This window comes from Gambusia affinis, linkage group LG09, assembly GCF_019740435.1.
Source record: "Gambusia affinis linkage group LG09, SWU_Gaff_1.0, whole genome shotgun sequence".
Lineage (NCBI taxonomy): Eukaryota > Metazoa > Chordata > Actinopteri > Cyprinodontiformes > Poeciliidae > Gambusia > Gambusia affinis.
This window is the reverse complement of record NC_057876.1, coordinates 13,771,536-13,792,250: the sequence shown is the minus strand read 5'-3', so window position 1 is coordinate 13,792,250 and position 20,715 is coordinate 13,771,536. Positions and strand designations below refer to the sequence as shown.

Sequence of the window (20,715 nt, the reverse complement as noted above, 5' to 3'; positions counted from 1 at the left end):
GTCAGTCACCCAAGGCAAAAAAAAAACCAAACAAACAAAAAAAACGCACAGGGTGGCAGAGGAAATTGCTGGGATATGTGTGTCTTAAAAATAAAAAAAACCTTTCCATCACAGTTAAAGCACATCAAAGAATTATTTCACCTTGTCCAGAGGAAGAGATTGTAGTAAGGTAAACAACACAGTCACTCTGCTTCAAGGGATAGAGGCGTAAGCTAATTAAAAAGTGACAAATATCTATTTACTATCCCCACTGGCATTATTGGGTCACCATGATGCTAAAGGATGGAAACTGCTGAAACTGAGTTGACCTATCATTTGTGAAACTATGTTGCAACACTTTTCTTGGAAATGAACCAAAGCTTTTAATCTTATACCATTAAAAATTTTGAAAGACGATATCTTAAATGAATTATTTTAATAATTAAAGAAAATAGAACTGAATGTTCAAAAGCACCAAAATAATCAGATTTCAGTATCTCTACTGTCTTGTCAAGAGGCAGAAGTTTCTTTTGTTACTCTGCTCTGTGAATGGAACAGGAAGTGAAAACGGGATGTGGATGTGAGAGAAAAAGCACAACTGGTTAGAGAAGAGCTTTCGTTTCTGTTTCCCATCAATGTGTCTATTTAGTGCAACACTTCTACAAATAAGGAGCAGAAGCTAATCCAACACCGGAGTTGATGCTTGTCTTTTGAGAAAACTTTTTTGTTTCTTCCTTCCATTTTGTGAAAATAATAATAATAATAATATGAGTAAATTACACTTTTTTCCCATCTTGGAGAATTTAATCTTCTGTGACTGAGATTTGGATAAAAAAAAAACATCTGAAGCTATCTGAGGTTTGTGCACGCTGTCCTCTGTTTTTACAATAATATGCTTGTTGAAGCTGTGTAAAGTGCCTTTAATTTGAACTGTTTAGTATATTAGTTTTTTTACCAGGAAGATGATGAAAACGCACAGAAAAGGATTAGGATTATTAAACCACTGTGACTTGCAGAAGTTTTCACATGCTTTGAACATTTTCAAGGAACAAGCAAACTTCATTCTGGTGAAATTTTATGCAACATAAAATTCTAAAAAAAAAAAAAAGGGTGTTATGTATTTGTATTTAATCCTCCAAATGAACACTTTTAACCAAATTAAAATGATATTACAGCTGTAGTTTTTTGTGTTATGTCTACAACGGCTTTATACATTCAAATTGTAGTTTTTACCAAATTTTCTTTGTAAAATAGCTCAAGCTCAGTGAGACAGAACTGGACAGAGAGCTAACACACACCAGGCTATAATCTAAACCATTCCATTATAACTCTTACTGTATATTGTTGTTATCCAAAATTCACTGTATATTCAGCATGAACAAAATCATGAAAAACTGTTATATGGTTACAAATATAGCTACATGGTTTAGATGATTTTGGTCAGTACCAATAATGTTTGCTACAGAAGAACTTACTATGATGTCATAACTGTAGATAAATTACTGTAATGATCATAGTATATAGTCCTGATACAAGTCTATATATAAAAAATTATTTCAAGTCAGTGATTTATTTCTTTGAGTGTATTTGACTGATGTTATGATAGTTTCTTTAAGAACAATTCTGAGTGTTCCTTTTTTATTTATTAATTAGTGTTAGTTTTCTGTGGGTGAGACAATAGCGTCCTCTAGTGTTACTAGATCTTGCTAAAATGAAACTATGCAAGTACCAGTCAGATTTGTGTGCATTAGGTAGCTAGTAACTAGTTACAATTATTTGAGTAACGTTTTGGAGGAAATGTACTAAAGGGTTGTATTACCTGATCCATACCAACTTTAATTTATTTAAAGGTAAAATATTCATCCCATAAAATCTTACATGTTAGGAGAGACACCTCGGCTTGCGTCCCAAAGCAAATAACTTTGACTAAATGTATCATCACAGTATTGTTTTACATTTACTTGAGTAATATTATCACAAAGTATCTGCTCTTACTTGGGTAATATTATGCTGTTTGGTTTTGTGAGTTCTGGTACATAAGCTTGGTATTTTTTCAGTACTGTTAATTTTGATATTGCACATTCACATATCCAACGATATTAGAGAAACACAGACTTCCATAGAGTGAGATGTGTGCACACAATTGTATACAGTATTCCAGTATTTTCTGAAACAAGAAAAATAATAATAATTAAAATCATAAATTACTTTCCTTCCACTTCACATTTAAGAACACCTTTGTTTTGTTCTACAGAACCAATGAGATACACTAATTGTAACATAAAAATATTTTTGAAAAGTTCAAGTTGGGAGTATTTTTTTATTTGTTACAAAAGGGATTAAGTAAAAGCAGGATACATTAAACATTTCTTCTACATTAAAAACTTTAATCAAGGTGAAGTAAGCAGGAGATGTTGCAGGGACACTGTCACAATGGTATTAATCCACATCTCCCATTTATCCAGACAGGCGATGGGGCCCTCGACTGCATTCCTCTGGGTAGCGGCCATATTGGTGGTGCTGCATTTGTGTACTTCATCCCATGACAGCATCATAGACCGATCATCTAGAAACCTCTCTTCTGTTCCGACAGACCTGCCTCTTGCTGCAGAATATATCGACCTGTCATGCAACCACATACATCAGCTCCACAAGGGGGAATTTAAGAACACGACCCTCCTTCGGTTCCTGAACATGTCGTGGAATGGTTTGGAGCACATTGACACAGAGACGTTTCATGACACGCCACTTTTAGAAAATCTGGATCTGTCGCACAACGTGCTGAGGAACCTGTCAGACCAACATTACTTGTCATTTACAGGGAATCTCAGAGTGCTGAACATGGCATGGAACAAAATTGAGAACATGACTTTGGGAGAAGAGTTCAGTTTTCTAAGAAAACTGGAGAGTTTAACACTTGGAGCAAAAGTCATCAGCTTAGGGGATTTCAAGAACATCGCTAACGTGACGTTATACTGCTTGACCCTTTCTCTGGAGGGGGAACTTGATTATGAAGCAAACAGCTTAATGGATATTAGTGCTAAAAAAATTCAAGTAGATCTAAATGGCAGAGAAATAACCCAGAATGAATTGCTTGCTGATGTGTTGTCAATCTTTGAAGAAGTCGAAGTCAGGAATACACGTGGGGGCTACCAATATGTAAAAACGCAGCTTAGCAAAAGAGCCATAATTTCCACTCGCACTCTTTCCATGAACAACATTGTAATTGATTGGAACGATTTAACTCAATTGGTAAATGCTACTCTGTACACATCCATTGCCCACCTGAGCGCCTCTGATGTGGCAATAAAGAACCCCCCATTTATAGACACCCCTCTGACAGAGACATCTTCAATGCAGTCCTTCACAGTCTCACAAGTAGTTGTAACCTCCTTTATATTCTCCCAGGAGGCCTTGTACAACTTTTTCATCAATCTGCCAGTAGAGCACTGTGCAATCGTAGAGACTTCACTGATTCACATGACATGTCCAAAAAAACAGAGCCCCATCCTTGAATTGGACTTTTCTTTCTGCGCGCTGTCTGATTCCGTCTTCTCCAGATATGAAGGTCAAGAAACAGTCGAATGCAAGACTCTGGGCAACATACAAAATCTCTCTCTGGTAGGCAATAATCTTAAGAATCTTCAAGTAGTGAGTAAAAGGTTGCAGTACATGAAATCTCTGCAACACCTGGACCTCAGTATCAACTCCTTTGTGTATGATGGTTCCCTTGAATGTCTGTGGCCACCGAGCATCACTGTTATGAATCTTTCTTCTGGAGGTCTAACAGATAATGTTTTTAACTGTCTACCAAAAGGGGTAGAAACACTGGACCTACAGAACAACCAAATTTCTGTAATACCACAGTTCATCCTCAAAATGCAAAATCTCTCTTCTCTGAATCTGAATGCCAACAGGCTCCGTGACCTGCCGGTATGTGATAACTTCCCAAAAATGACTGAGCTTCTGCTGAAGTCAAACTCCCTCCATGCACCTTCACTGAGAAAGCTGAAAAGCTGCCCTAATCTGAAAATCCTGGATGCAAGTGACAACCCGTTCACCTGCACCTGCCCTCTGAGACACTTCATTCGCCTTGGCATTCAGACTGAATATGAGAGTGGCCACTCAGGTCTTGAACTGTTAAACTGGCCAGAGAGCTACCACTGCATCTACCCTGAAGCAGTCAGGAATTCCACGTTAGAAAGCTTCCAGATTCCTGAGATCTCTTGTAGCGCCAGCCTTCTGGCAGCCACCATCCTGGTTCCTTCAGTGGTACTGATCGTTACAATTTTCTTTCTGTGCCGACGTCTGGATGTGCCTTGGTACGTGGGCATGATCTGGCAGTGGACTAGAGCCAAACATCGAGCAAGAATGCGGCAGCTTCGACCCGAAGACATGGTGGGTATTGAGTTCCATGCGTTTGTGTCCTACAGCCAGCACGACACAGACTGGGTGAAGAATTTTCTGCTTTTGAACCTCGAGGGTCCTGTAGGAGGGCTCAGAATCTGCCACCATGAAAAGGACTTTGTGCCGGGGAAAACAATTATGGAGAACATCATCACATGCGTGGAGAAAAGTCGCCGCTCAGTGTTTGTGCTCTCCGCTCACTTTGTCAAGAGTGAATGGTGCCATTATGAGCTTTACTTTGCCAGCCATCAGCGTCTTTCTCAGGGGTCGGACAGCATTGTGCTGGTGCTGCTTGAGCCTCTGCCCCAGTATCTGATCCCATCCAAGTACTACCAGCTTAAGTCTATGATGAACCGCCACACGTACCTGGAATGGCCTCAGGACAAAGCCAAACATAGGCTGTTCTGGGCTAATCTGAGGGCTGCTCTGCAGACTGACCTGCCAAGTAAACTGATGGCAGAAACAGAAGAGTAACTCCGTAATTACCCAGATGAGTTTAGCTGATTGTTACTGTAAGATACAAAAGACCACAATAAATGTATGGCAAATGTATCCACTTTGGTCAGATTTTACATAAAAAGTTGGACAAACAGAGGGACAAAATGAACAAATTAATAGATGGATGAGCAGATTGATTCAAGGAAAGTGTAAATAATGGGACAGGGAAAAAAAGGGATGGAGCTACAAATGTTTCCCCAAACTATGTTTTCTTTTTCAATAGTAGCCAGTACTACAAAATATATTGCTCAGATTCCGTACTTTTCCAGAGTGCATATGAGCACTAAAGGAAGTGTGAACCGGACAGTGGAATAAAAAAGATTTAGTTAGACCACAACAGTGCTTTCCAAGAAGAACATCAGGACCAAACTTGAAGCCATAAATCAAAACAGCTGTGGGTGTTCAGGTGATAATGGAAAAGCATACTTATCCTAAAAATGTCAGAAGAGATAAAAGAAAAAAAAAGTCCCGTGTTGCCTTCGCACCCCTGTTTAATTGATTTATTAGAAATGCTTGCTGGTTGTGATTGTGAAAAGTATTTTCCTGTTATTTTGTGATAGTAAAAAAGTTTGGGAATGACTATGCTTAAGCATTGTAAAAATGTGCAAGTTTTACTTTCTGCTTTTTTTTTTTTTTTTACATCGAGGAATTACATTTTTATATAGATATGCTTGCACGACGCGAAATAATGTATTATCTGCATTTTAACCACTCAGACATTTAATGGCAACATTAATATAAACATACAATCTGATCAAAACAATAAAGAGTATCAAAAGGCATTTGAGTCTTTACTCGACATCAACACCTACACAAAATGTAGGGAAGGTTGTAAACGTTACGGTTCTCTGAAAATGACAAAAGCACAACGGACACCAAAATTTATCCCAAACTGACTGCGAGAAGAGAACACTTCAATTGTTTGAGTTCTAATATAAGTCCAACTGCACAACATTTGTGCAAATAAAAAAAAGACCCGGGCCAGGTGTTAAGGAAGAGACTGGATGATGATTATTTTCTCATTGATGCAGAAACGGTGAAGCACACTGAGTAGATTTTCTCCACAACGTGACACCTGCCTCTCCATGGCCAGGCGAAAATCCTCCTTCACTCCCTTGGTAATCCCTCGAGTCACAGTGTGGTGTCTGCAGGACGAAAATGATAAAAAAAATAAAAATAAACATACAAATGGTCAAAAATATATCGATGGACAAAACTGGCATTAATATGACAAACACAACAAAAACACAGTCATGGTAACATCATGTTGCTTTTTTTCCCTTCCACACACAGATAAGACAATTTACTTTAAACCACTTATGTTGAGTATTACAAATAAAAACGCTATAAAAACATGTCCACAAATGGGATGAGATTGCTATGAACTGTAAAAAACTAAACTGACTGTGCAAAAACACCGACATCATCCTCAGATAACAACATTGATGACCACAGAAAAGAGGGGAGATGAATTAAATTAACAAACAGCAACAGGAAATCAAAGAACGACCAACTCTTGATGCAAAATGTCCCAAATTAAAACTGGGGAGGGGATGACAAGCCTTAATGCTGGAAATGGAGGAAGGGTGACTGGTGTGGGCGGGATGGGGACTGTGGGAGGAGGGGCCTGGGGTACCTGTCCATTGTCTGCACCCCTTGGAGCAGAAGGGTATTTAACTCCACCCCCAGGGCGGGGCTAGGGTTCCTGAGGGACAGCAACATTCAACAACTCTGTCAGTGAGAGTTAACTTAAGAATCTACAACTGCTACAGCAATGAACCAGAGAGTTTAAATACTGCTTTATAGTTTAGCACACACAGTCACTTACAAAAATATTTACAACAGCTGAACATTTTCATATTTTGTTCGGATACTATTTCAAACATCAATGTATGTTTCTGATAGACCTGAATAATTGTGAAATGTGGGGAAATGATGGAAGTGTGGTGTGCAGATGTATTCAGTCTTCCTGAATCAATCCTTTGGAGCAAATCTTTTGGGGGTAGCTTGGAACAGCTTTGCAGATCTAGAGACTCTGACAGTCTCAAGTCTTTTGCCGACTCTAACAAGGTCTTTTAGGACTTCTTGTACTGAGCTCAATACATCTTCACATTACCTTTGACCAGCTGTCCTTTCACTGCTGGAGAAAAACAGCACGATCACATTTCACTGGGGAAATGGTGTGTGCAGGGTGAGGTGTACTGTTAAGTTTTCTTCCACATATAGCCTTTTGCAAGTAAACCAAAAAGTACAACTTCCTTTAACTCCACTTGTATTTATCAGACTTCTAGTAGAGCATTGTGAAGTTTGTGGTTCTAATGAGAAAAAAAACGTGAAAAGGTTAAACGTGTATGAATATTTTTGCAAGGGACTGTTCTCCTATCTATAAGGTGGCTCCATTAACAGTTCATTTAGTCCAAAGCAACAATTTTCCCCACAGGCCAAGTCTATGTAGCTAATCTGCTTTCTTTAAAAACATCAACAGAAAGGGGAAGTGGAGAGTCACCATGCGAGCTGGAAAACTTCCCTATGGTTGCCCCTTACTTAATCAGCATTCCCTGATTAGGCAGCAGCTCCAGCTGAATTCTCCCTCCCTCTGGAGTCCGCAAGTATGCAAACTCCTCCAGCATGTCGATGTCTGAGTGTTGTAATGAGTTTAAGTAAACCAACACACCGGACATGACAGAAGAGCTGATGAACAAACAGGCCATGCAAACGTGTCCTTATCAACTTTGACAGTATTGTGTTTGCAGTGACAGATAAGGATACTGGTGACATAGTTGAAGAAGTTCTCATATTGGAAACTCCCTTGTTGACAGATTTTATCAACAGCCTTTAAGAATAGCATCTCTCCCTGTGGCCAGTCAAGCTGCAGCAGCACCACCACGTGGCCGAGAGACAGGTCGTCACGGCTGTCTGTGAAGGCTCTGAGCTGGTCGACCAAAGAGAAAGAAGAAAATGGATCAAAGCATCGCATTTGAAAGAAATCGGTGCTTGTCACTGATTTGAAGAATTAATTTTAAAGATTCTACTAATCCAAGTACCTTAAAGCAAGCAAGCATCAGCTGGAGACAGAAAGGTAACACAGCTCTGCTGGTGCAGGGAAGCAACCGTAGGTCATTACCTAGTTTAAGCAGATATAGAAGAATTGTTTGGATGAATAATTAACTCATTAAACATTTTCATCGTACATTTAGCACTTTCTACATTAGAACCATTATTATAATTTACTTATGCGATACAATATTCTACTCCTAAATGTTGTGTTTTCATAAGCTGAAAGAAAGGCTTTAAAACATGAGTGTGTGCAATTAATCTGAACAATCTGTTCCACTAACTCAGTAAATTGAGTTACTGAAATAAATGTACTTTTCTATAATCTAAGTCATCGAATGGTTGTAACAGTACAGAATTTGAACAGAAATTTCAGGACATAAATCCATCTTCAACAAGGAAGTAACCTATGTCGCTTACAAGGCATAAACTGTTCACAACAATGAAAGTATATCAAGGTTCTACAAACATCAGGTTAAAACTTTCTCTAATACCATCCCTTATCCTCTCAGTGCATACTGAAGATTAGCTGAAAAGATTAATTTGTTAGTTTTTCTTTCCATTCTTACAGAAAATAATATTAACAATTGTGAAAACCACTGATATTCATGGTGCGGAAACAAAAAAAAAGCCTTACTCTTTTAAAAATAGTCTTAGTAAGCTACGGAAGTCGTTTTAAACACATTTTTGTTAAAAATATTGGTGGTAATACTGAAAACTTGTGTTATTTTCAGTCAGAAATATTCCAACCAATAAAACGATGGCCTAAACTCCAATAGAAATTCAGATTGGAACCCAGTAATAAACAGAATATGTGGATAAAACTATAATGCTTACCTTTCCTGGTCTTGGATTTGATTCTGCTCAGATCTTCTGGTGCTTTGGTCAGTTCTTGGTTTGGGGGGACCAGCCCACTCACCACATCTAGGAGCTTTTCACAGGCCATCTGATCAACAAAATGCAACCCAATGTACATAAAAGATGCAAAGGCTCATTAAATTAAACAGGAAAAAATATTTTTCATTCATCCATCGATTATATAACACGGTTATCCTTGTGGGATTCGAGGGGGGCTAGTGCCTATCTCCAGCAGTCAACAGGCTATGTAGTATACACAAGTATACACCTTGGACAGGTCGCCAAAATTTATTAATATTATTGCCACCACATACTTTTCTCCTATTGTACAAGCCCAAGTGACATTAACACGTTTAGCACATAAGTAATATAATGAGCCACTTAGGCTACATCCACACAGCAGGGAAATGAGACCTGTACCCGACTTTTTCATGCTCTTTCAATGCTAAAATTGGTTACTTTTTGTGACTGCACTTAAATAGGTCACATAATGTGGACAAATCAAAAACTACTTGAAATATGGTGTCCTATTAATCTCTGAAAAAATTTAAAAAGTGAAGTTTCAAAATGTTGGTTGAAACAGAGATTTTCGTACAAAAAAAAGATACCGAGTGCACCAACAGGAACATTTTTACCAAATGGATGACAATTCCCATTATAATCCCTGACTGTTACACTTGTAATGTAATTGTGTATTATGTTTCTCAATCAAAATTTAATCTGGTAAACATAACCTTAAAGAAGTAGTTTTGACCTCTACTGCCACCTTCAGGTCAAGTGCTGGTTGTTTTCTTTCTAGGACAAAGTACATGGCACTTTGCTGATGAATTATTGTGTCATTAAACCGGTTACATATTAGCTCAATATCCCTAAAACACACAAAGTTACACAATCAGCTAAATACAAATACAATACATCAGATCTTAGAGCTAAACGATGGTAAGTCTGAATGCATTTTCTGTCAAATTTTTGAATTAACCCATGTACGCTTACCAACATGCACCTGAAACACTAGTAGAGTGAAATGGTGTGCATATGTTTACCCTGTACTCTCCCAGTGCATAGTGGCAGGATGCCTGCTGTATCAGGGCCCTGTGGTGCTCCAGGCTGGCCTGGCCTGTGGGGCTCTGCTGTGCAGGCTGAGGCTGCTGCACTGACGCCATCTGATGCAGGCTGGAGACGGCCTTGCGATAATGGCCCTGGGAGCAGCAACCGAACGCAAACAAAATTAGTACAGACAAATAAATCTGGTAAGGCAGACATGGAAAAAGACAAACAGATACATAATGAGGCAAATATGTTTATCTACTTAGTGTAACCAGTCCTCGTAATTTATTACAGACAATAAACAATATTAAGATTTAAATATATGTCTTAGTTGCGAGTTACATTTCCCTTAATTTCAATATGCCAAAGGGCTTCTGCCACAATTGGCAAGCTGAATTCAGAATCTTACGATCTTTTTAAATTGTTATGACTTACATTAAGACCTACAGGAATTTTGAGAAATAATAATAACTTAATCAGCAAATAATTTATTTATTTAACTTGTCACTGATTACTTAAGTTAAATAAGCCCTAATAAAGTTAAATCACTGATTCTTAGGCATGTGTCACAAGTGGGTTTTTTTATTCATGACTTAATGTCTACAGTAGTTAGTAAACTGTTCTTTTACAGGGTTCATTGCTTCCCTATATAGTGGGACTTGTAGTTTTGTCACAGCAAACGACAAATTCTTCAGCAAGAACGAAAAAAATTATACAACAAAACAATGCTACCAGAACATATCTCAACCATCTCCAAAGAATAAACATATCATATATGGAGTATAATGATAAACAAGCACTCACAATTAAGACTTAAATACATTTAATTTAAAAATATTTCATATTCTTGAAGGCCAAAAATATGGATTGAACTATTGAATTAATGACTTTTAGGAGCTTCCAGAAATCTTGATATTAAATATCTCCATTTAAAAGTAACAGGAGATCATAAGCAAATATGATCTTCTGTTCAGAGCAGCTGACAAAGTAAAAGGTTTTGAGCAAGATCCTTGCCTGGTGTATAATCATGTCAGAGAGGAAAATTCTGAACCAGAGCCAGCTTTCTGTCTTCCATGCCATACATATCTTCTTGAACTCTAAAAGACATCAAGAAACAAAGTCAATTTCAACAAATAGCGATTCAACTGACTGATCTTACGAGCCATCTAGGTGAAGAGAATATGGAACCCAAAAAAAACCACAGGAATCCATTAGTGGTGCTTACCAGCTTCCAGACCATCGTGAGAATGGAGCAGGTCCCAACTTTCCCTCGCCGTACGGAAACTCTCCAGTGTTTCTGACCAGTTGGGCATCTCTGTCTTGTTGACCAGAATGTGTCGGCCGCGGCCTTTCCCCAAACCTTCTTCATCATCGGAGCTCTACAATAATATGTACAGAGAAAAAAAAGGACATCACACCATGAGTGTGTTTATGTGCTCCATTTAGTGCTAAGACAGCATTTTAAAGAAATATACCAATCTTTCTTTGTTTTCTAAGAGAATCTCAAATCTGTTCTGACCATTGTTTTCTCTCTCCCGTCAGCCAGTTTCCGTTTCTTATGTGCGTGCTTCAGCATTGCTCTGTCCACCTCCACATCGCTGTACACCGAACTCAAGTCCTCCACCAGGATCCATGGTCCTGAAGTCATTGCACCAACCCCTTCAAAAAAAGACATGCACATTTAAACTTATAAGATGATAAAGAAACACAGCAACCTTTAAGTGCTTTGAGCACAGAGACTGACCCTGGAACAGTGACGGTTGTACAGCAGAGACATAGAGGAAGGCACTGCGGAAAAGGACGAGTGCAGCACAAATGACCACCTGACTGCAGTAGCGGGATCTGGTTTCTCCTTCGAGACCAGGCAGGTAGCGACACAGCTCTTTCACTCTTTGCAGCATGTCAATATAACTCCTAGCGCACACAGACACAAGGACCACATATTTTATCAGTTGCATTAAAACTTTCATCCCAAAATTTGTTTTCTATGCAAACACACCGCAAGAGTCTCGAAAAGAGTAAATAATTTTATAAATCAGACATTTACTGGATATTTTTCAGGATTTTCTATGAGCTAGTCAAAGACAGCCTACCTCTGTCCTTTGTCTCCCTGCCACTCGCAGCGAGCACCAACGACAGCGACGATATCAAGCAGCCTCTCCCAAGGTTCTGCAACTACTGACGATTTCTCAGACAGGCCATCAATCACAAACCGCTGGGAGCCACGAGACACTCCAGGAGACTTTAGAGCTGCACCATCTTGGCTACCTAAAGAATACAAGGCAAATAAAAATGTAAGAACATAGAAACTATGAAAGGCCTGCAAAATTTTGGCAGTACGGTATACCTTGTAACTGCACATCAGACGAAGGTCCACGGGTAACATAACCGATGTAGAATTCAGCTGCTTTCAGGATATATTTCTGCATTAGGCTTGCAGGCAGACGCATGTCCATATTATTTATGACCAAGGGAAGCACATCACATACTACAAAAATAGAAAATTGTGTTAAGAAAAAAAAATTATGCTTCTTTCACAAATGGCTTGGATTAAATGGATTTCAATCATAACTATAGCTGACCAAAAAGTTTTCTGAAGCAGTTCACAGGAGACTCCACATTTTCTGATGCCTCTGCCTCCAACAAAGTCTCTCCTAAATTAACCTAACAACACAGAGCAGACCACTAAACAGGTTACACTGGATTCACATCTCAAAACATCAAGAGTTGCTGGAAGGTGTTATTACACACCCCGTGCTGGACGACAGACTCTGGAAAGCGCTTCAGAAGGAGCAGCAGCATCTCTGCCTTCTCCAAGGTGTTGAAGCACTGCTCTGTGGCTTTCAGCAGCATCTCACACTGTACACGGCCAGGCAGCGTCTCAAAAAGAGCTGGGCGAGGGAAAAAGACAAACACATATGGTTAACAGTGCTATATCTTAAGAAGAATCTGTGAAATAACTTTTTAAAAAATTATGTACACAACGAGCTTAAACAATTTTGCAAAAATCCTCAACTTTCCATAAGTTGGTAGGTACTTACCCCCAAAATACTACAAATGCCGCAAAAGGCAGTTCAATAAAGTACTAATGGAATGTTTAATAGGTTCTTAGGACACTTTTCAGTATTTCAGTGTGAAATATATAAAAAAGGAAAAACTTAAAAGCATCTATTATTTTCCTTCCACTCTTCAATTATCTACTACTTTATGTTAGTGTGTCACAAAAGTCCCAATGAAAGCAGTTTATTGTGGTGGTGTGACAAGCTGTGATAAAAGTTCAATAAGTATTCCTACTTTGCAAGGCATTGTTCTCTCACCTCTTAGAAATTGTGCATGTTTGTCCTGAGAGTCACTGCGGAGGGCAGCTGTGATGACACTGATCTCACGCCACACAATCGGCTGATCTGGAAAGTTTATGAACCTATTGGGGGAACACATGTTTGGCAACTTTTAGCACAGGCTGGACATAAGGTGGGTACTGAATCCCGTGCTGTAACTCACATGTCATACAGCAGTCTCCCAGCCGAAGCTGTCCTCTCTGCATTGCGTTCAATGATGTACATTTCATACTGTAAAAACAGCAAGGGAACTGAGCTTCTTAGCAAATGACAGATGTACGTTTTGTTAGAAATAGATGCTTAATATTACCTGTATGTTGAAATCTGTTGGGTATAGGGTTCTGGCTGTTATTAGCCAGGCTTTGGCCGCGCAGGGATCATCAGAAACCAACTCCCGGGCTCTTTTAACCAAAAACTCACAGTCTTTTTGCGCCGACATTTTATTAATCTATTATTGTTCATTAAATTAGACTAATAAACAAAGAAACCACACCAGCAGTCAAGACTGAGGCGTGAGACAAGAATTCTCCACATGCGCAAACACATTAACGGCTGTATTAAAGACTAATAACGGCAGATAGCCGCTCTCTGCAAAATATAAATAAAATGCTAGCAGAAAAACGTTATTTAGCTAGCTATAGCTACCCGACTGTAAGTTGATATCTAGGCAATAACCAGCCATACAGAAATGCTAAATTACAAATGTCTTGCATAAAGATAGAAAGCAAATACTACACTTAGAAAATAATAAAGCATTAAAAACCACCGTGAGTTAGGCAAACCAAGCTAAGCTAGCTTTGATTTAGCCTAGCTAAATAGAAGAAAGCTAACATCTTCCTCTATTTGTTTAAAGACAGTTGGAATTGATACTGAAGGTGTCCCACCGCCACCTTCTGTCCAATGCGCAATTCGCAGACTGTGGTGACAGTTTTTAATTTGACGTCAAAACGTTCAAGCGATTAAAAAAGGCTTCATTTGAAACATTTACACACATGAATGTAAAATAATTTATAGAGAAATATTTGGAAACAAGTGTAGAAAATTGAGGTATTAATATATAAAGTCACTCAAAGAGTTATTTATAGTGCAAACAACTGAAATAACAAATAGATCTTTAAATTAGGAACTCCAAATCTCCAAGTAAAAATACTTGCAATTGAACTAGAACTACCAATTTAAGCCATTTTCTTTTTCCTTCTGAGGGCACGGACAAAACAATAACAAAGCAAGGCAAATGTGTCTTTTTAAATTACAAACCCATCAGTGCCACGGTTGGAACGTTACTATGGTTACAGTAATCTTGCTTTACGGCACACTGCTGTCAAGCAGATCAAACGAGTTAGCTTGTGTCTCCAAACAGCACGAAAAAATATATATATATATATGTGCGTCGAACTCACGTAGATAAATTGATAAAGCCATACTACTCATTACCTATGTCAAAAAGCTTAATGAAATGAGTTTCAAAAGTATAACATTTTATCTTAAATCTGTGTGAGCCTTAACGGTAGATTCAACTTCGTAGCAATGCGCATGCGCAGAAGCTTTCTTGGTGTCACGACACGTACTTCTGCTGGAACTCCAGACACGACCTACACAGCGTTGGCCTGTTTACCTTGCAAAATCGACCCACCTGTCCAGGTACAGGGCAGCAACCGATCAGCGCACATAGCAGGTAAGCGCTCATCTATGAGCTTAACTGGCAGGAAGAGGCTACTTTTACTGCTTGGCACTTAAAAGCTGTCATTGGGGTCTTCAAAGCAGCCGTCAATTACCACCTGACCATTTGGACTGTGCCAAACCTAACATGCTTAGGAGACAGGTATTTTATCTGTGGATTGTGGTTTGTTTTTTGAGCGTTGTCCCAATATTTTCTGAGTATGTATTTACTGAAAATCAATATATGCGAGGAGCCAAGAAAGACCAGAGTAGAACTAGCTTATGTTGCTAAGTTCTCTAGCCTTCTGTGTGCTTATTGGGATAAGCATGATAGCCGCTTATAATTTTTGTTATTATTATTGGCGTACAGACACACGAAAGTTACTAATGTTTTTGAATTATTGTAACTGAAAAATGTTGTTTAGATAGGCCAGTCTTCTCACTACGTGTGTAAAAGGAAAACAGGCGTGACTGGACATGTTTGTGAACTCGTGAGTAATAATGCTTGCTGCATAGAGTGTAGAATAAAGATCCAAGTGTGACTCAATATCTGAGTGTGAGTTTGTCTCAGTATATTAAACCGGTTTTCTGTGTAATTTTACCACAGTTGGCAAAACGCCTGTAGTTCTATTCTTTAATCAGCAAACATATAAAGAAGCATTTTGCCAATTGTGGCAAAGTTACAGGTCAAGCAAAGTGCAAAACATGATCATTTTCAAAAGCAGCAGAGCAAGAATTGCAGCATCAACAGCTCACATGTAACTATTGGTCTGAAATTCAAATTGGCCTGTATTTATTCATGGAAAGTAGAAATCTTCAGGGCAAAACACCTGCGTGAAAACTACTGTGTCACGGTTACTAGTACCCACATGCTGTTCTCACCTGAAACTGTGTCTAAAGATTTTTGGCTTGATATTTTGGTGTCTTCATAATCTGTTTTTAGATAATGTAAAAACATTTTGCCTCTTGTGCTTTACTACATAAAAAAAAGTGCTTTAAGCAAGTAACTAAATTCACCACTATTCTAGACATTTATTTTCAAATGTGTGGGTTTTTTTGTATTTACTGGAGCTGATTTGTTGCTTCTGGAAGGAGGAAAAGTATGTTTAAAATAGATTTAAATGTTAATTATTCATTTAATACTGTACATATACAGTGCTTTTAGCCCTGCACTTGTGCCGATGCTCTTGCAGTTGCCCTGGCCCTTCCTATGACTTTGGCCCTAACTTATCAGTCCGTTGTGTAATAATCCTTATCAGTGGGCTGTTGAGGCTGCCTGTTTGGACAGGCGTTAGTCTGGTTGTAAGAGTTTAATTTCTGTCTGATGATGGTTGCCATGAAATGATTTTATTATTACCGTGTACGCAAAAAGAAACTCGTGAAATAAATCACCTCAGATATAATGTTGAAATGTTTTTAAAGCAGGTTAGAGAATTTATTTTCCAGAGTTGGTCTATATACTGTCCCAGTTTATGTTGTACAAAAAATGAGCTTTTTAAAAGATTTCTTGCAAATGTGTTGATACTCCTTGCATTTTTGTAATACAACAAACTTGCTTACACAAAATAATGTGCAGCTGTGAAGTGGAAGGAGCAGAATATATGAATTTCAGAAAATGCCGGGTTGTTTTTCCTCTCCCTCTTTTGGTGGAAAAAAAATTGCCACAGCATGATGCTGCCACCGCCATGTTCAATGATTAATGCTGCTCAAAGCTTGGGAAATTGTTTTATAGCAAGACTTTGCTTCCTACAGCTTTATCCCCAATTGTTCCACTGTGCTCCTTGGGTTTCATTATTATTCACTGATGTTCTCTAAAAATCCTCTGATGTTTTCACAGAATAGCTCTACTAACACTATGATCTATTTACAAATTCGATGTCTTGTGAGGGCTGCTGGTTGTCCTGAATTTTATTTATGGGTATGACATTAAATGTAGTGCATTATCTACACTACACTTTTCAGATTTTTATTTAAAAAATAAAATATAAAAGCAATACATCACGATTGTGTGTTTATTTGTTCTGATTAATGACATAAAATCCCAGTAAAATACCTATGTTTGAGGCTATAATGTGTGTAAAAAAAAAAAAAAAAAAAACAATGGTTTAATTAAAATGTTTTAGTTGTTTCACATAAATGTACTTGTTGTAAACATGTTGCGATGTCTGTTTCTGTCATATTGTTTCAGTGCTGTACAGAGTTGATGTGATGCCGGAGGATCAGGCAGTGCACTGAGCCTCTCATGGCTGTCAGCACCATGGACTCCGAGTCGACCCGATCACCTCCACCGGGGGCTGGCCTGACAAAAGGAGGCTCCTCCCTGTTGCCTGATGGGATTCTCGGCGCCAGGTTGGGTTCTCACGGAAAGCACTATGTCTGTGGCTCCATGGCAGCCTTTACCAACATTTTAGTGACCTTCCCAATTCAGAAGGTGTTGTTCCGCCAGCAGCTGCACGGTGTGCTGGTTACCGAGGCGGTGCAGCAGCTGCAGAGGGATGGGCTGAGGAATCTGTACCGGGGCCTGCTGCCCCCACTGCTCCAGAAGAGCACCACAGTGGCCATCATGTTTGGGCTGTATGAGGACTTCTCCAGAGTACTACAAAAGCACGTTTGCGGCAGCGGCGTGCCAGAGCTTGTCACCCGAAGCTTTGCCGCGGCGCTGGCGGGGACCACAGAAGCCATCCTCACGCCGTTTGAGCGCGTTCAGACTCTCCTGCAGGATCATCGGCACCATGCGCGCTTCAACAACACAGCGCACACCTTCCGGACACTCCTGACCGAGTATGGCGTCCGAGAGTGTTACCGCGGCCTCGTGCCCGTACTCCTCCGCAACGGTCCCAGCAATGTGCTGTTCTTCGGCTTGCGGGGGCCCATCAAGGAGCTGTTGCCGCAAGCTAATAACAAGGCGGGTCACTTGGTGAATGATTTTGTGTGTGGAGGGGTGTTGGGAGCAGCTCTTAGCATTATGTTTTACCCACTAAACGTGGTCAAGGCGCGGGCTCAGTCTCAAGTCGGTGGAGCCTTCCAGCCGTGCCGGAAGGTGCTGTTAACGGTGTGGAGGGAGAGGGGGGGCAGCGTAGTCATGCTCTTCAGAGGAGCCCATCTCAACTACCACCGCTCACTGATCTCCTGGGGGATCATCAACGCCACCTACGAGCTGCTCCTGAAGCTCTTATGAAAGTAGGAACCAACGTGGTGAAATAGAAGATGTATCCAAAGGGAACGCCGACGTGAAGAGGTGGGAGGTGTGTGGAAAGAGAATTTACGACGTAAAGTCTGTGTGGTTGATGTCTGACTCTGTTATTCCAGGACTGAGAGAAGAGAGGGGCCAGCTGAGAGTGTAAGATAACCACCTGCCATTGTTACTTTTCAGTGTTGTAATCATAATAAAATCAAGATGCACACTTCAGCCTTCACATAATTGGTGTCAGGGTAAAAATGGTAGGCCCTTGTTTGGTCTGAGGAGTGTTTTTTTACGGCATCACTTGATTTCCTTCACTGTTTTGTAGAAAAAATGTGTTTCTCTGTATGTGCTGTGGAGGTTTGAAAATCATATCCCTCTGTTCTGTCGACCAAAAGCACTTTCTCTGTCAAGCTAAATTTCTGCCACTTAAACACTTTTGTGCTTTTGAACATTGAAATGTCCAGAGTCTATTTGTCAAGAGATTCTTAGACTTTTGCCTGTTTATTTCTCACTTGCCGCTTATTGCAAGCTTATGATGAAAATATTAAATTATTAATGCCTATGAAATTTCTCACTTATTTTTGGAATAAGGCACAAAATATGAAAATGTCAGGGTTACAACTAGGGATGCACCAATTAGTGCAATTGGTTGCTTTCTATTGATCAACTGATCAGTCCTCACCAGGGCAAAATATTCAATTGTTTTTTTTATTAAGTGCATCAAAACTCTAATCAGATTTTTCAGTCTTTAACTAGCAAATTACACTATGATGCACAATTCTGATTAAAGATAACAAATGCTTCAAGGCATTAACGGAAATAATCTTGTAATTCCTTCGTTTTCTGTTGGATTCAAACCTACTTGTGATTCGTCTTGCGGGAAAACAAAATCAAACTCAATGGACAGGTCAGGTCTCAATGATGGAACCGCTAAAGATCAAGTTAAGACTGATTGGTGCGTCTGTAGTTAATCTGCGGTTTGTTTTTACTTGTTTTCTGAAGTGCCACTGGCAAAGGTTCTTTGAATTTAAACAATCCACACCCATATTTGCATTTTTATTTATTTTTTTATTTATTTAAAAGTAATCAAATTATATTTAGACTTTGTGACCAACATGAAAATATACCCCGTAGTAATCTTGATGTGCACATTTTGCTCCTTTCAATAGATTTGGACCCTTTCTGTAATGCAAAAATATTGAAATAAGTGCTATTGAATGTTCATTCTCCCCAACTGGATTCTGAAACCTCTCTTGTTTTGTCCTGCTGATATATTCTCCGATCTCGGTCGCTCTCCTCCCTGTCTGTAACATCTGTTGACATAATGGGCTCAGATTTCAAGCCTGAGTAGTTTCGGCCACCCCACCACGGTTCTGAGCGTGCCCGACAGCCCAAAGAGGAAAGGCACGTTGCTTGGACATTCGAGAGGCTGAAGATTAATGGTGGCGAGTGAAGACAGGGGCAGAGGGTAATGTTCAGTGGCACAAAAAGCTCAAGCTGCCACATAAAGTGGACCGTTTGGCCTAATTTTTCAAATGTTTTGCATCTCCTTTCACTCCTCCCCTCAATGTTCAAGGTTACATGAGGTTTTGGGGGTTTTTTATTCTCCTTTCAAACCAAAGCTTGTGTATTCCAGTTTTACAGAAGAGTTCTTCCTGCTGGTTTTAAATAACTTTGCTTGTAATTGCTCTGAAAGTCAGTACGTTACGTTGAAACTGTAAAGTTATTCACTGCAGCTAAATCAAGTCTTTGATATGAATAAAAACGGATCTGTTGCCTTGGTGTTTCAGGACAAATAGGAAAATTGTCGTATTTTTATGAAAAAAAAAAATGAACATGACAGTGCCTTTCTAAAGTATTCGTGGCTCCTCTTTATTGTTAAAACCATAAACCTATTTTAATGGGACTTAATGTGACGAACATCATAACGGTGAAGTAGAAAGAAAATACATGATTTGAAGAATCTAAAACATGCACTTGTATTCAGGCTTTGTGGGTGTCAATCCTTTGTTGCATCACCTTATGGTTTTACCAGTTTGTCCCATCTAGAGGCTTTTATTCTGTTTGCAAAATAGCTCATTCAGATGGAATGTGAACTTGAACTTTTCATGCCTTGCCACTAATTGTCATTTGGATTTTGACCTGGACTTTCCCTGAGCCATTGTAACACAGTTATTCTATACACAGCATTCAGCTATAGCTTAGGCTATATATTGTCAGTAGTTACCCTGCTGACAATACCCCAATCCTATTTCTTTTGAAGCAGCCCCTAAAAGCTTGTCTTATGGGGTTGCCTGGTATTTTGCTAAATTCGTCTAGCAATTCTGATAAGTCGCTTTAGTTGCAGAAGAAACAGCATTCAAAGAGCATAATGTTGCCACTTTAACACTGTTTGTGGTGGGGCTGTGTGCAGGGTGTGCTGTTATCTAAATATGGGACTTTTTTAAATTTTTTTATAGCTTTTATTCTTTAAACTTTATTTTTGAAACTCTTCCATGAGTGTCATATTTGTAGAGTGCAACACCAGAGGTGGCAGGAGTGTCTTGGTCGCTTGTGTGAGTAACGCTTCCCTGTCAGGTTAGGCGACTTGCCACTTCTTGCCACTACAAATCTACTTCTGGTGTTCCTTTTGGAACATTGGTGAAAACCTCAGAGGGGCCAGCTGTAAATTATAGTAACTAATTAGATGAC

The 20,715-nt window shown here is 39.3% G+C and overlaps 3 protein-coding genes across 7 annotated transcripts; 2 read left to right on the top strand and 1 right to left on the bottom strand.

The window, feature by feature from the left end:
- The first annotated feature begins 647 nt into the window (after nt 1-647).
- On the top strand, nt 648-4,966 carry tlr1 (toll-like receptor 1). The gene is made up of 2 exons (XM_044128129.1): nt 648-837; nt 2,445-4,966. Exon 2 carries the CDS (start codon nt 2,452-2,454, stop codon nt 4,858-4,860), a length of 2,409 nt encoding a protein of 802 aa, XP_043984064.1. The 5' UTR covers nt 648-837; nt 2,445-2,451; the 3' UTR covers nt 4,861-4,966.
- Nucleotides 4,967-5,582: 616 nt separating this feature from the next.
- On the bottom strand, nt 5,583-14,082 carry ints10 (integrator complex subunit 10). 2 transcript variants are annotated; one of them, XM_044128131.1, is made up of 18 exons: nt 13,492-14,074; nt 13,345-13,412; nt 13,161-13,264; nt 12,595-12,734; nt 12,426-12,507; nt 12,191-12,331; nt 11,937-12,111; nt 11,588-11,757; nt 11,363-11,502; nt 11,069-11,222; nt 10,858-10,940; nt 9,840-9,995; nt 8,776-8,884; nt 7,929-8,008; nt 7,654-7,816; nt 7,429-7,522; nt 6,521-6,589; nt 5,583-6,029 (listed from the first exon to the last, which is right to left on the bottom strand). In XM_044128131.1, the coding sequence occupies exons 1-18, from the start codon at nt 13,618-13,620 to the stop codon at nt 5,873-5,875; spliced, it is 2,214 nt and encodes a 737-aa protein (XP_043984066.1). In that variant the 5' UTR covers nt 13,621-14,074; the 3' UTR covers nt 5,583-5,872. The 2 variants fall into 2 exon arrangements, with proteins under 2 accessions (XP_043984066.1, XP_043984065.1); XM_044128130.1 differs by lacking the exon at nt 6,521-6,589 and having other exon boundaries at nt 13,492-14,082.
- On the top strand, nt 13,254-19,820 carry slc25a51b (solute carrier family 25 member 51b). 4 transcript variants are annotated; one of them, XR_006371803.1, is made up of 3 exons: nt 14,496-14,856; nt 17,029-18,078; nt 18,150-19,820. XR_006371803.1 is itself a non-coding variant. In XM_044128135.1 (2 exons), the coding sequence occupies exon 2, from the start codon at nt 17,083-17,085 to the stop codon at nt 18,016-18,018; it is 936 nt and encodes a 311-aa protein (XP_043984070.1). In that variant the 5' UTR covers nt 13,254-13,314; nt 17,029-17,082; the 3' UTR covers nt 18,019-19,820. The 4 variants fall into 4 exon arrangements, 3 of the variants coding, with proteins under 3 accessions (XP_043984070.1, XP_043984067.1, XP_043984069.1); XM_044128135.1 differs by lacking the exon at nt 14,496-14,856 and adding an exon at nt 13,254-13,314 and having other exon boundaries at nt 17,029-19,820; XM_044128132.1 differs by having other exon boundaries at nt 17,029-19,820.
- Nucleotides 19,821-20,715: the final 895 nt, after the last annotated feature.

Coding starts and splice junctions, on each gene's coding strand:
- tlr1 (XM_044128129.1), top strand. CDS start 2,452: ATGGGGCCCTCGACTGCATTCCTCTGGGTAGCGGCCATATTGGTGGTG.
- ints10 (XM_044128131.1), bottom strand. CDS start 13,620: ATGTCGGCGCAAAAAGACTGTGAGTTTTTGGTTAAAAGAGCCCGGGAG. Junction 8,885..9,839: donor ATGCACTGGGAGAGTACAGG/GTAAACATATGC, acceptor TTTGTTGATCAG/ATGGCCTGTGAAAAGCTCCT. Junction 7,523..7,653: donor CTTCTTCAACTATGTCACCA/GTATCCTTATCT, acceptor TACAACACTCAG/ACATCGACATGCTGGAGGAG.
- slc25a51b (XM_044128135.1), top strand. CDS start 17,083: ATGGCTGTCAGCACCATGGACTCCGAGTCGACCCGATCACCTCCACCG.